General features: G+C 43.9%; 1 protein-coding gene across 12 annotated transcripts in view; it reads right to left on the bottom strand.

Annotated features, from left to right (window-relative positions):
* Positions 1 to 14,020, bottom strand: part of pou2f1b (POU class 2 homeobox 1b) — a 21,760-nt gene extending 7,740 nt beyond the window's left edge. The window contains exons 1-15 of one of the 12 annotated variants that reach the window (XM_047600234.1): positions 13,928 to 14,020; positions 7,131 to 7,196; positions 6,347 to 6,438; positions 4,892 to 4,987; positions 3,799 to 3,978; positions 3,566 to 3,595; positions 3,111 to 3,228; positions 2,881 to 2,972; positions 2,521 to 2,694; positions 2,294 to 2,435; positions 2,042 to 2,196; positions 1,678 to 1,866; positions 1,449 to 1,560; positions 1,021 to 1,360; positions 802 to 890 (exon numbers count right to left, since the gene is read on the bottom strand). In XM_047600234.1, coding sequence (XP_047456190.1) covers positions 802 to 890; positions 1,021 to 1,360; positions 1,449 to 1,560; positions 1,678 to 1,866; positions 2,042 to 2,196; positions 2,294 to 2,435; positions 2,521 to 2,694; positions 2,881 to 2,972; positions 3,111 to 3,228; positions 3,566 to 3,595; positions 3,799 to 3,978; positions 4,892 to 4,987; positions 6,347 to 6,438; positions 7,131 to 7,196; positions 13,928 to 13,973 — 1,921 coding nt within the window. In that variant the 5' untranslated portion in view covers positions 13,974 to 14,020. Of the gene's footprint in view, positions 1 to 801; positions 891 to 1,020; positions 1,361 to 1,448; positions 1,561 to 1,677; positions 1,867 to 2,041; positions 2,197 to 2,293; positions 2,436 to 2,520; positions 2,695 to 2,880; positions 2,973 to 3,110; positions 3,229 to 3,565; positions 3,596 to 3,798; positions 3,979 to 4,891; positions 4,988 to 6,346; positions 6,439 to 7,130; positions 7,197 to 7,542; positions 8,214 to 13,927 lie in introns of those variants that run through there. The other 11 variants (XM_047600235.1, XM_047600236.1, XM_047600237.1 and 8 more) reach the window with 11 other exon arrangements.

Raw genomic sequence — 14,020 nt, 5'->3', positions numbered from 1 at the left:
TCGGACTTTCACAACCGCTGCGTTGGCCTATGACCCTGTAACAAAAACATCAATGAAAGCCGATTGCAGAAGAAGAAGAAGAAGAAGGTAAACAGAGCTGGTAGAAGAGCCACCTGAGAAATACGGCACCTTATCTGAATCATAAGTAGCGCACACATTATGTACGAGATTAAAAAGAGCTAAACTATTGTCCATCTGGTCATATTAACCTGCTGAAAAGACACTTATCGCCACCTAGTGTGGAGGAGTTTCGAATTTCGAGCACAGCTCAATTAAGACTGAGCGGACTGACCGAGCATCTTTGGGAGTTTAGTTTTTTATTTAGAAACTGTGAGTGGTGGCTTTCTGAAGCTCACTAGGGTCTATTAACAAACCAATACTTGCTCACAGTTTGAGGATGTTGTTCATATTGGCCTGGGAGGTGTTCTGTTTTTCCCTCACAATGAGTGGTTCTCTAACAACCCACTAATGGCCAGAGAGTCTCCACAAGATTCAAGGTGTGATCAGGGGTGAATAATCTCGAGAGTTCTAACGACAGGCGAGTATTATTAACAGACCTACAGATGTTCCCAATAAAAAGCTAAACTCCCCACCTGTCATTTAGTGTCAAAGAAGCCACTTGGATGATGGGGAAACATCTTCAAGAAGAGCAAACAAGTCTAGTTGCTTTTCTTATTGCTTTGTTTTAGGTTATAGTTACTACCAGCTACACACATCACCACAAAAAAACAGATATATGTATTGTCTCAGACTAGAAAACCTCTGCAAAGCAAGATATTTAGTGTGTTGTCACGGCACTACCTTGAATGGTAGCCAGGGTACTGTTGCTCATCAGAGCAGGACTCAGTGCACTGCTGAGGCCACCTGGAGTCAGACTGAGGAGGGCTCCCCTGAACACACAGGAAAAAAGAAAAGAAAAAAAAAAAATGGTACAGGTCAACGCACACGACACTTGAACAGCTGGGTGAACTCAACAGAACTAAAAGTCAGATTCTTTGTGTAATCATGCTGCAAACTAACCCTGGAGAGAACTGCGAGGACGCCATCAGTCCCGGGTTGAGCCCGGCAGCAGCAGCGGCCATGGCCGCGAAGCCGGCGCTGGTGGGTAACTGGGCGGCGCCCTGCAGCGCCGCCGACAGCCCCGACGCCGCCACCATCACCTGACCCGTCCCCAAAGCGTTGGCGAAGGACGTCGGGGCCTGGGTGACGATCGTTTGCGCGTGAGTGCCGGCCTTGCTCTCCGTGGTCGTGGACTGGATGGTCGTCGGCGACGGGCTTAGAGACGGGGAGCTGGTTGCCGTGGTAACCATAGGGGTAGTGGAGATGACGGACGCAGTGTTTGTGGCTCCGACTGTTGTGCCTTGTGGCGAAATAATAATAAATAGATGAGTCATTTTGTGCAATTAAAATACAAACTTTTGTTGAGGCACACAAACACACACACACACCTGTAAAAGACAAACTGGCGCTGGTGCTGGTGAGAGGCATCACTGGGTTTACAGTCAGAGTGGTGGGTGTGTTAATAGTTGGGCTGCTCACAAGGCTTGCTGTGCTGGCCACCTTCATGACAGAATGAGAGGGATGCACAGTATGATGAACGTCGCTCAAACGTGAATTCAAATGTAAAGATTTAACGCTGTTCCCTCCACGTTAACTTTCCAGTACGGGCTTCCTCACCAAAGGGCTGCTGGGGGCAAAGATAGTTTTGATGGGGGTGTTGCCTCCTGCCATGCTGTTACTGCTGGGTGGATTAATTCTCTTCTCCTTCTGTCGGCGATTGCAGAACCAGACCCGAATCACCTCCTTCTCCATGTTGAGCTGTTCAGCAATCATGGTGATCTCCTCAGAGGTAGGTTTTTGGTTCTGCTTGAAGAGGCAAAAAGACCAGGGATTCCCTGTCAGCACTGAGGAGACTAATGCACTGTGAGGTTTTACGATAGATCATACTACAAACAACATTAAAAACAAGTTCAGCGTCATCTTATTTACTTATACTTTACAACTCAAACACAAAGGAGTTCCAGAAGTATGAGTTTCTCACCTCCAGAAAGCTCTTTTCTAAGGCCACTCGGATGTTGGTCTCGATACTGGTCCTTTTCTTTCGTCTGCGGTTGATGCCCTCTATGCCCATGCCCGGGGAGCCCAGGGCACTGGGGCTGGACAGGGCCTGGTCAGATGTCAGGTTCTCTGCACAAACAGTAACGACGAAAAGGAAGGGAACGGAGGTAAAGACGAGGTACGGCACAAGACTTTACGCCTCCCGCTCATCGTGCTGGTGGGTTCAGGGACAAACCTGCATCGTTGAGCCACTTCTCCAGCAGCGGCTTGAGTTTGCACATGTTCTTAAAGCTCAGGTTCAAGGCCTCAAAGCGAGAAATGGTAGTTTGGCTGAAGTCATTTCCGTACAGCTTCCCCATGGCCAGGCCGACATCCCCCTGTGAGCGGGACGGAGACAGAGAAGTATGAATGACTCTCCGTCAATCATGACGATCTCCTTAATCCTACCACACAAACACACACCTGCGTGAAGCCCAGTTTGATACGTCTCTGTTTGAAAGTCTTGGCAAACTGCTCCAGCTCCTCCAGATCACTCGGCTCCTCCAAAGTGGGAGTGTCCAGCCGTTTGGGTGGTGTCTGACTGTGGGGCAGGGACTGGATTGGTGTGGCTGCTGTTGTGCGGGTCGGAGTTGCAGGCTGAAGGGGGCAGAAATATAAAGTCCACACAGAGGAGTAAAAACACAATCTGAACAAACGCGGGAGAATTTAATAAAATAAATAAAACAACATCATGTAAATCTATTAAAGTTTGACTTATTTGATATGAATTACAGTGTGAAGCACGTTTCAGAGTTTAAAAGACCTGCTAGCATCGTTACCAACCTGAGTTGCAAGGGTGATGCTTGGTTGAGTCGGCAGGAGGTTAGCTTGGCTTTGAGGTAGTTGAGTTAGAAGACTCTGGGCTTGCAATATGCCTGAAGAGTAAAAAGACAGAAATGGAAGGAAGGGGAAAAAAAATAATAATGAGGCTTCAGTAACGTAAACAAACTTTTGGAGTATGTCTCATCTATGTCTCAGCGTGTAAACCAAGCAGTGGGAGTGTTTTGCCGTACTCTGTTGGGCCTGCGGTGTCTGTGAGATGATGAACTGAGTGGTCTGCAGTGGCGCGATCGGGTGGCTGGGTTGAACCAGAACAAACTGGGGCAGACTTAGATTCTGCTGCTGTAGCTGCTGTAAATGAATATAAATACGGTCATGTAGATTTTCATTCTCCATCCAAACATGAATAAATATTAACTCTCTTTTTTCTTTTTTGGTGGCGCCATTACAACAGACTTTGTCACAACTTAAATGCTGAGAACTAAAACATCATCTTTCTGATTTATTCTAATACCTTTCCTTTGACGAAAGCAAGTAATCACATTTGCACATTTTTCCTTATTTCTAATTAAACAGCTTCCTTACTTGTGCATAGAATAAGTCTTCAAAACATTTTGAAGACCCAAACACTGTCTGATAACATAACATCACTGACACTAAATGTAAATGTAATTGTCTTTTTTTTTACCTTATAAAATACCCAGGAGTTGTCTGCTGTCTTGATTTGAAAACAATCTGAAATGTCAAATCCTCCAAACCAACTGTTGAAATTATTGCACTAAAACAAAGTTTAACTTTCTTAATTAAATATACAGTTTTATTTAAACATTTTTATGCCTGTGAGTTTTTTTTTTTTTTTTGTTAAAATATATATTTCAGGATTTGCAGACAGTCAAACAGAGTTGAGGTGTGGTTTCTTACAGGGGCGATCTGGATGGACTGCGGCAGGGGCAGCTGGGTGATGGGTGTCGCTGCGGTGGCAGAGATGCTGGCCCCGGTGGTGCTGTTCTGCTGGCTGGTCGAATGCTGCACGGCTGCAGCCAGGAGCTGAGCTTGGGCCTGCTGGATCAACAGCTGCTGCTGCGCTGGGGTCAGGGCCAACTGTTAGAGACGTCCGCACAGAAACAGACACCGGAGGTCACAGAAAAGGGAGAGAGGAAACAGAAAGGAACACAATCAAGCATCATCACACGTGCTGGTGCCGTCGCCGAGGTTTTGGCTTCGACGTCCATGCAAAGCTCAATATCAAACGTGATGCTGACCACAACACTACAACAGAAAACGATAAAAGAAACAAAGCGTGTGTTTGTGTTGCATGAGTATTTTGCATAATATTACATACGGGGGATGTGTTTTTATTACATAATACTCATCATTACTCTTGCCTTGGTTTAGGCCTGTCGGCGACAACAATAACGTGTTAATTGGATTGTTTGCCTACGATGTTGTTTCAACGGCTGCTCCGGTTCACTGAATTTAAACAGCCTCATCAGCCACATCTCCATTTTTATCTTTTTTGGTGTTCGCACCGTGGAAATGTATCTTTTGGATTTCACCTTTCGCAAACTTTGGTTATCGTGGCAACACAAATATGAGCCGTTAAAGGCGGATGGAAACGAGAGTCATGCAGCTGGACCAGACACAAGTGCAAATGAGGATGCTGATGTCATTTTGAAACTCAACCCCACATGCAGAAAGCACCGCATTCATCGGTACGGTCTTCTCAACGATAGTGAGGACACGATGGACATGAACAGTGTGTCTGGCCCAACAGTGAGTGTGCAGACACACACTACGACCAAACAGTTATTTTTTTATTTTTTTTTTTGTCATGGGCGAGTTAGGATGTGGACTAATGAAACACAGGAATGAACAAGCACACAGGCAGAGGGAGACACCAGGCTTTTCGTATCGCTTCACCGTCCAATCTTTCAGCCAAGATTGGCCGTGTTGAGGTGTCACCCCCAAAGGATACGCGGCTACGACTGGTTTTCAACTCAGCGAGACCACTTACTCCAGCAATCTGTCCCCCGGCCAACATTAACTGGGTTTGTGGCAAAACGCTCTGCTGGACGGAGGTCGGAAGAGCACCCGAGTCTTCCGACTTAGACTAGTGGAGGTGAAGCAGAGAAGGGGGTGGCTTAGAGGAAACCTTCGTATAACCGAGTCTTAATTTCATGTCATAGGTGTTACAGTGAAAATGAGATCCAAGATATAAATTAACATTATAAAGTGCTTGTATCATGCTCTTTTACTGGCTCATAATTGTATCTTAGGGGTCTACAAAACCAGCTTTACATGCTTCAATGTTTAAGATGCATGTTTTTCCTGATTCTGTGCACTGCTACCAGTCATCATCTCACACTGCCTGAAACGCTCCGGTGTTCTCCAATTGGTCAGCATGCTCACTTTGTTAATCGCTTAGATTGAGCATTTTTCCAAAATGTAATGCCTCCAAACATAACTAGGATTTGGCTCCAAAGAGTTCCTGATGCTTTAGCTACGGCACCAGCGGCGTCTGATAATGAAAGTGGAAGAACAAGCTGACAGACCCGAACCACCCTCGCATGTTTCCACACAAACTGAAAACAAGGCGGAGGCCAAAGCTGATAATTAGGCTGAGGGACAGTTCTAACAATGAGTTATAACCACTGGTTCTTCACTTAATCTTACGGTTGCATAGAAGGAAACTAATAACGACTCTCTTCACTCAGGAGCTTCACTTGAGGACACGTCAAACTGGCCACTAGCATGTTGCATATGGATGTAGGTTATTTACACAAGAAAAAGGCTCGACTGCAAAGGAGCCGTTTCAGGAGCAGTGTTTCCTTTTGGCAAGGACTTTAGTCTTTGTAACTTTGCAGACATGAGACACTTAAGGACGAGGAAAAACTAAAAAAAAAAAAAGCATAATTCAGCCTACAAAGCATAAAACTGAAAAAGACCATGGGACATCACATTCTGTGCTACCTGGGCGACTTTCTCAGAATGAGCCTTTAGTCTCTGAGCAAACAGAATGTGAATGTGAATTAAAGAGGCAGCGATAAAGTGGGTATTTAAAATGTGCTGCAGCCTTCAGAGACGAGGCGAGGGGAAGGGAGGGGAGAGTTGAGATGCTAATTAAAATAACTGTTATGCAGTGCATGTAAATTCTGCATAGATTTGCATATTCTCTGCCATCTGTTTCCGAGCAACCGCAGAGCAGCTAATTAGCATACAGGGTTGATTAATCTGCCTTGTTGCCAGGCGACGCCAGGAGAGCCTGGCTCATTTAAATGAACTCTTTCTGCTTGTGCATGTTTAAGTGCAGATGAGCACACGCCTCTGTTCAAACTTCATGCGATATTTTATCGTCACGCTAAAAACAAATCTGTGACATCACGTTAAACGATCCTGTCTGCCCCTTCCACAAAAACAAAAAAAAAAAAACAAAAAGTCACTTGAGGGGCTGTGTGCGTGACGTGGGTACCTGTTGGAGGAACGCTTGTGCATGTGCATTAGTGATTGCACTTGTGGTTGTCACCGTCTGCCTCTCAAAGTCCAATCCATTGGTTTGGATTCCTGAGGAGAGAAGAAGCACAATTCACGAAAGGCGTCGTCAGAGGAGTTCAAAGATGTTTTCACTGTGGTTTAACTGGCAACACAATGCACACGCTGTTGTTAACACAGAAAATGAGGAACAAAATACTGAAAGCCCAGTAGACTTGAGAAAAACAAACAGTTTTCAGGTGCAAGAAAAACATTTTTTTTTTTTTTTTTAAAGTTGCAGCAAATGAACAGCTGCACATGACGACAGAATTATTTACACAAAAATTGGAAGCGTTGAGCACCTTTAATATATTTCAAACTGCACAACATAAAGCGGTGCAGCAAATCTGCAACGTTCCCCCGAGTTTCATAATTTGCATCAGGGAATCAGTGAAGCGTTGAGACTCAACAAAACAGTGTAATATTCAACAGACACAAGTGAGGGAAACTGTGCCGTCTGAGATAAACACTTCATCTGACAAAAACGACTTCTCACGAGGGCTCTGGAAAGCTGCCATTCATTATTTCCCCCCCAAAATCAGTTGATGTGATCGTGGAGAGCAAGCGAGGGCTTCTGTGATTAGCTGAAACGTTGAAAGATTTGCTAGGTATGAATTTGAAACCTGTTGAATGAGGAGGTAAAACTTGGCACATCCTGTTTTCAGACATGACATGTTAAAAAAAAAAAAGAAAAAGGGAGGGGGTGGGGGCTGGAGGTCACTCACCGGTGTTGCCGCCATCACTTTCCATTGCACATTTAGTAGTTTCTGACTGATTATTCACTTTAGCATCTGAAAGAGCCAGACAGAGACACAGTGAGACACACTCACGCTCACTAAAAAAACGGACTCAAACGGTCTCAGTGATTTGAGGGGTGCGCTCACTTTCGTCATCTGAACATAACCCACAACTGCGCTTCTAGCCGGCGAATGCGTTTCCGTCACATTCAAAGCAGCAAACAAAATCAAATGCCAACACAAATCCACGGCTCTATACAGTCACACGTCAGGGAGAGACAACCGCACAGTAGGTGATGTCACATTAATGCAAAAAAAAAAAAGACACACACACACAAGACGACACCAGCCGGCAATAAAAACCCAGCTGAGCAGTGTCACAACCTCGTCACAAACTCACCCGCTCCCGCTCCACCTGTGTTTTCCAGCATGGTTGCTAAACCAATTAAGTAAAAAAAAAAATTGCCTCTGCCCGGGCAAACCCGACTGACGGGGTATCGGGAGGCTGGTCCTCCTCCTCCCACCACCGTCCCCCCCCCCTCTCTCTTCACTCTCCAGTGGTCAGCGGCGAGCAGAGTTCAATACAACCAGAGCAGCACACAGACACAGTGGCAGTGTCCACCACACGGTTCACTGAGCAACACTGGGATACGCACACTGGGAAAGCCAACAGGGTTTGGGGCAAACAGCTCTCCGTGCCTTTCTTTTCTTTTCTTATAGCTCTGCCCCTTTCTCTTTTTACTGTGCCTACTCTGCCTTCGCGCTCGCTCTCGCTCTCTCTCTCTTTCTCGTTTGCCAAGATTGTCTGAAAAAGTTCGCCCTCTCCTTCTCTTGCTGGAATGAAACAAACGACAAGTGCAGCTGGCGGCCTCCTCCAACTCCTCCACCGCCGCCACCGCCCTCCTCCTCCTCCTCCTCCTCTTCCAACTCTATAATGAAGCATAATCAGTATTCAGCTGATTAAAGCCGTATGCAAATCTGCTCCTGTCTCGTTAGCAATGCAAGGCTTTGAAGTCCTGCGAGCAACGCATTTCACACCGGGCTCTGAAAGCTTTCTGCATAATTTAAACCCCTATAAATATTTATCAGCTCATTAGCATATTAATTGGATGGCTTTTGGAGGACGATAAAAAACAGGGGAATAAGGACGACAGAGCGGAGGAGGAAGAAAAAAAAAAAAAAGTGCTCAAACTAGTACTTGGTGTAGCAGAGGGAAGGGAGGCGGCGGCGGCGGCGGCAGCACAAGACCAATTACTGTGCGAGTGCAGACCCCAAAAAGTAATTAGCTAAGAGCAGGTAAAGGGTTGAAGATATCCCAGAATGCAGTATGAGGTCTGTCAGCGGTGGTCCGGGCATGTTAGCAAGACGGGCTGCATTAATGGAGCGTCTACGACTGCTCATTCGGAACATCTCCTGGATGACCCAGCCCAACTTCTGAAAAAAGGAGGGAGGGTATGAGCGGGAGGGGAGGGGGGGAGTCGCTCAATCGGAAATAAATAACTCCACATTAATCCACCACAAGCCTGTCATTACTGCTAGACCCCCTGTGGCTAAAGCATTCCACTGCCAGTGACTGGAGAAAAGTGGGTGGCTGGCTGCAGCCGTCAATGTTTATGAAGTGTACGTGGATTAGCATATTTAGATTAGCTTTACATTCCATTAGTATTTCATTTTGGAGCTCTTTAAAATTCGTTTTCCACGTCAGCCGAGACTTTAATACAGCGGGGAAACGGTCGGGTCGTGGAGCTGCACAGGTGTCCAGTGACTGATTAGACTGGAATGCACGGCTGTATTGTGGTCTGCAGGGGGAAGGAGCTTAGCTCCTGACTAAAGCTCCAATCAACTCCCTCACTTATCCCACCGCCTAATGAAAGACATTTACATACTGAACTGGTTGACCACATCAAACAAGGCCAAAAGGGTCCGAAACCATTGATAAAACACAAACAACAGCGTGAGCAGTCGTTAATCATCATATAAGATACTGCAACTGTAATTAAATAAAAAATAAAGGCAACAGGACTTGTTGAGACACTCACAACTCATTCAATTGGTCTCTACAGGTTTGTATTTTGATGCCAAGTATGTAAGCCACTGTTGGTCTTCTGATTGGTTGGCATACAGTCGGTAAGTGTGGTTACCAGGTAGTATTTTTTCTTGTGTCTGCACAACATTAGCAAAATTGCTAAAAATAGCTCCTGCCACATGGCTATTGTTTAACTAACCACGCAACAGTAACACAGGAGTTATTTGACAAAGGGTTGTGGCACCTTGGTTTGTGGTCTGCACACCAATCAGGAGGCCGACAAAGGGCCAGTTGTTGGATCACTGGTGAAACATCTTCAAGCAAACTCAAACCAAACCAGCTGACTCTGAGCTTTCATATATATATGACCTTTACAGATACTGCACAGTCATAGTACTCATTTGAACCCATTATACATTGGTTGTTGTATACTAGGGATAGGGAAAAAAATAATTTTTAATAAACCTGACAATTATTTTCTCCAATAATCCTTTGTTCACAATTTCCCAAAGCCCAAAATGACGAAGTTCAAGGATAAGAATGTTATTGTGATTTAATCCAAACAACCACAATAAGCAGATTTCCATTTTTATTATTTACTCAGTAGCTTTGATTAACCATTTGGAGTCATTTCAACCCTTTATCCCCAATTCTAGCCACCTATTACCACTTCTCTACTTGTGTGCTACCTTAAATGCGTGAGAAACCTGAAGAGATAACCGTCCTGAACTGTAAAACAACACCGGTGATTCTCTGCAGGTTTTAGTTTACCTCCGGGCCCAATGTTTAGTTAGTGGGCTGTGGCGGAGTACAGATGCCACGCTAGTGTTAAAAGTTAGAGAAAGGTCGCCCCAACAAAGCATGCCGGAGAGGTCAAGAAATTAGTGTTCACTAACCAAATGAGAAAACAAAGGAGAAGTGAATTCGGAGCCACATATCAGCGGCGCACTCCAACAACATGTACAATTACTCGGTTGAATGGTTTGCAAAACCTTTCCATGGAACAATGCATTACACAAATATCCTGCCAAGAGAATTTTAAATAGGTATCTCATTAGCGGTATAATATGGAAAGGCTGGCTGAATACTGCCGAGCCGTTAATGTGAGAGGAAAGATTCGACATGAGACATAGCAAAACTTAATTAGCACATCCACATTCAGCCCTACAACCTATATCATTCATCTTAAAACACAGAATACATCAAGACCACTTCTCCAAATCTGGATCAGTCTGAGAATTAGGCAGGTTTTGGAACAGTGATTAATCCCGACGGATAATTGTTCAATATGAGGCAATTAACAACAACCTAAAGTTTCCGATTTAAAGCAGCACCAACAGGAATATATAACTATTTTCATTTCTAGTTACTAGCCTAAACTGTTTGACAACAGAGAGTGGAAACGGAAACACTGGACGGAGCCCAAACGAGGCAAGTACAGGATGCAGTGTAATCTGATGAACAGTAATGGGGCTAACACCACTGTATGCTACTGTGGTATCTCTCTTGGGTGGTCATTAGCCAGCCGTCTATAGGCTAGGTGGAAAATTCAATCTAACCAAATTAAAGTGAAGTGTCTCAGGGAAGGCCAGGGGAAATATCCAACCACCTCCAATCGGCACATGCAGAGGTCAGACACACGATTCACTCCAACAGTTTGCTGCACATACGCGTTGACCAAGATGGATATTTGCATTAACTTCTTGTTATTCAAGTGTTTGTGTCTCACTTTCCATTTCCTTACTCTATAATTCAACAATTTAATCCCATCTGGCTAAGAAACAAGGTACATTTTTTGTAATATTGCTGCTGATTAGTCTGAATATTTTCTCACACAGACATGCTGCATCCTGCTTAAAATCAATTAAAGAAATGTTGGCCGGGGTTTAGTAGTGAGCACGACACATGGCAGCCGTCAGGAACAATACGGTAGTTGTTTGGTAAATGCAACTTGTAAATCATCCACCGATCATCCAGGAACTTTTCCTGAAAACCCTCACAATGTATATTACAACTTACAACTTGTATCAGTCACAATCTCTACTTTCATCTGTTGTCATTTGGTATTTATAAAACAGGTTTCATATCTGATGAAAAGTGGTGTGTTTATTTGTCCTCAAGACACTGATCAGGGTGATAAAGGCCCGTCTTCTGGCCAAATGCCTGCTTTACCTTGCTGTATTCATACTGGGGCATTCTGGCTTTGTGTTGCGTACTCATGAATAACTCGCTTTACTAGATATCACCTAAAACAAGTAGATATATTCCTGTGGACAGCACACAGCCAGCGCTTATTAGTTAGTGTTTTCTTCCTCTACAATGAAAAAAGCTTGTCTGACTGGAGCTTTCACGGAGGCCTTCTCAATACTTTGAGATGGCATGTACTGAATTTATTACTGCGAACGATGCATTATTCATAACATCCGTGTTTACATCCATGAATATTCATGCTGGAACTACAAGGCAGGAATGAGAGTGGAACTGTAAAACTGATTAAATGAGAAAAGTAGAGTGTGAGGAAGACAGAATTATTTCTCATCTGTTCTTTAAGCAGCACAGTTTAATAAGCTACTTTTTTCTCCTTTAAGTCAGTCTATACACACAGCCACAAAACATTAAAAAAAACGTAAGGACGTATTATTTTAAGAGGTACTTTTCAGCATTCCCTGAAACAAAACTCATAACTTAGTATCATGACTGTTTAAATACATGAATAAGGTAAAATTACCTGTAACGTGACACTACTGTTTGCTACGGGCAAAGCTACCCTGTGATTCACCTACCAACAAAGCAGACAAGGTATGAAATAAGCGTATTTACATCACAAAGAATATTAAACGAAAGCCCGAGGCATGAAACCAAAATTAACTATTAACTACAAATCAAGAAGAAACACACAAGAAGCCACATTTCCAGTCAATATTTGCTTTGACTTGCAAAGATTCCTCAGCATGGTATGAGACGGAGACAAAGTCATAGATAGATAGATAGAAATGCATTTAGTCACTGCCCCATACAAAAACAATGCTTAAAATATAAGGTCAAAGATAAAATACAACATAAATATATGTATACATACATACATACACATACTATCTATTGTAAAGTGGTGGAAGTGGTTTGAAGTTGCTAAAAAAGAGTCTATTGAGATGAAAATAAAAGTCAGTGCAGGTACTGTCCCCCCGTTCCCCTTCACTCCTCCCCTGCTGTTGTACAGTCATCAAGTCATCTTATTTTCAAAAGTTTGCCACATAAAACCTGAACTAGCGACCAAAAAGTTTAAACTTTTGGACAGATAATGAACCTCCCTGTGGAGCCACTACAACACAATACACTCATCTTTGAAAACAAACTTATAAATGGAAAACTTTTTTTTTTTTTTAAACAGAGTTTAAAAAATACGAAACAGTGCCATCAAGCTGCGTCTTGCCCGCCATGAAGGCAGCAGAGTGAGTAATAATAATAAGAGTACCATGCTTGTTATTACTGTGGCCTCCCGGAAGTGGGCCTCACCACCCTCCCTGTGCCTGGAGGGGGTACACAGGTACAGACTCTGAATTCAGCACAGCCCGAGCGAGCCGAAACTCCTCCAACAAAGAAGGGCTATCGCAGGTATACGCCTGCGATATACAAAAACAAAAAAAAGCTACGGATATGAATTAAAATATTGTGATAATTTGGATTAACCAACGCGGTACCAGGCTACTCCCACCTCGACATGAGGAGAAAAAAAAAAAAAAAAAAAAAAGTGGTCGGCTCAACTCCGGTCTAAGTCTACTCTTAAAAATACACTTTTACACAACGCTATACTAAAAAAAAATCCTAAGAAACTATTAAGATTACAGATAAAATGGATGATTTAAAGTTGGGCTAAAGAACGACTTAAGTTGCGGTCGCTTAGCAACGCAGAAGACAACCGTATTTAAATAAAACGTGCGTGAAATAAACAGTAGCCGTTGCTTTAACGTGTTGTGTTTGGTTTGTATTGTGCTCCAGCTTCTGGTCGATTGAATATGCTGAACTCCGCACTCCGGCTCAGACAGGCCCACATGAATAACACAACAGGCTGCTGTAGCTCCACTGCGCCGAGCACAAAAGACTGAGGTAAAAAAAAAAAAAAAAAAAAAAACGCTCTGCTACAAAATCACGTCGAGAAGCTGAGGCACAGCGAGCTAGGCACTAACGAACTGCCAGGTGTGGTGTATTGAGTTTTATTTCCTCCTAGTGAAACACAAATAAAATAGCATTTGAAATGGGGAACAAGCCGCACAACCACTGCCCGGCCCGTCAAAAATGAATATGCAAACCTCTTTCAAAAGCTTCAGTGTGTGTGTGCATCAACACAAAGCCCAGCGCTAGCACGGGAGCTAACGCTAGCTCGCTAGCATCCTCAATTCAATCAAACTGCGCCCGTGAAAACATCTAAATGTGTCATAAACGGGCCAGAGCCGAGACGGCGATTACTAATAAAATATGCTAAACTGTATTAGTCGAGAGAGGTATGAATATGTAGCGGCGCACGGCCGTCTAATCACACAAAGGGGGGAGGCATGTTTCCATGTAATTTGCCGTCGCACTGCAATAGCTCGTTTCCTCCTCTGTCAAATTACAGTTGGCTTTCTGTGTGTAAACTAAAACGCCGCTCCACGTCGTCCTCATCTGCGAGTCAATCTGAGTTTCATCAGTATCCCGCTATCATAAATTGTGAGTAACACAGTTTGAATATGAGTATGAATATGTAAAATGCTGTAATCATTACCTGGTCCTGAACTCTCATCTTGACTCGCTGCTCCTCCGTCCGCCATTTTGAATATTTAGCCCGAAATCCCAGCCCTGAGCCACACACACACAC

Source organism: Mugil cephalus, chromosome 12 (assembly GCF_022458985.1).
Source record: "Mugil cephalus isolate CIBA_MC_2020 chromosome 12, CIBA_Mcephalus_1.1, whole genome shotgun sequence".
Lineage (NCBI taxonomy): Eukaryota > Metazoa > Chordata > Actinopteri > Mugiliformes > Mugilidae > Mugil > Mugil cephalus.
This window is presented reverse-complemented; position numbering and strand designations above follow the sequence as displayed.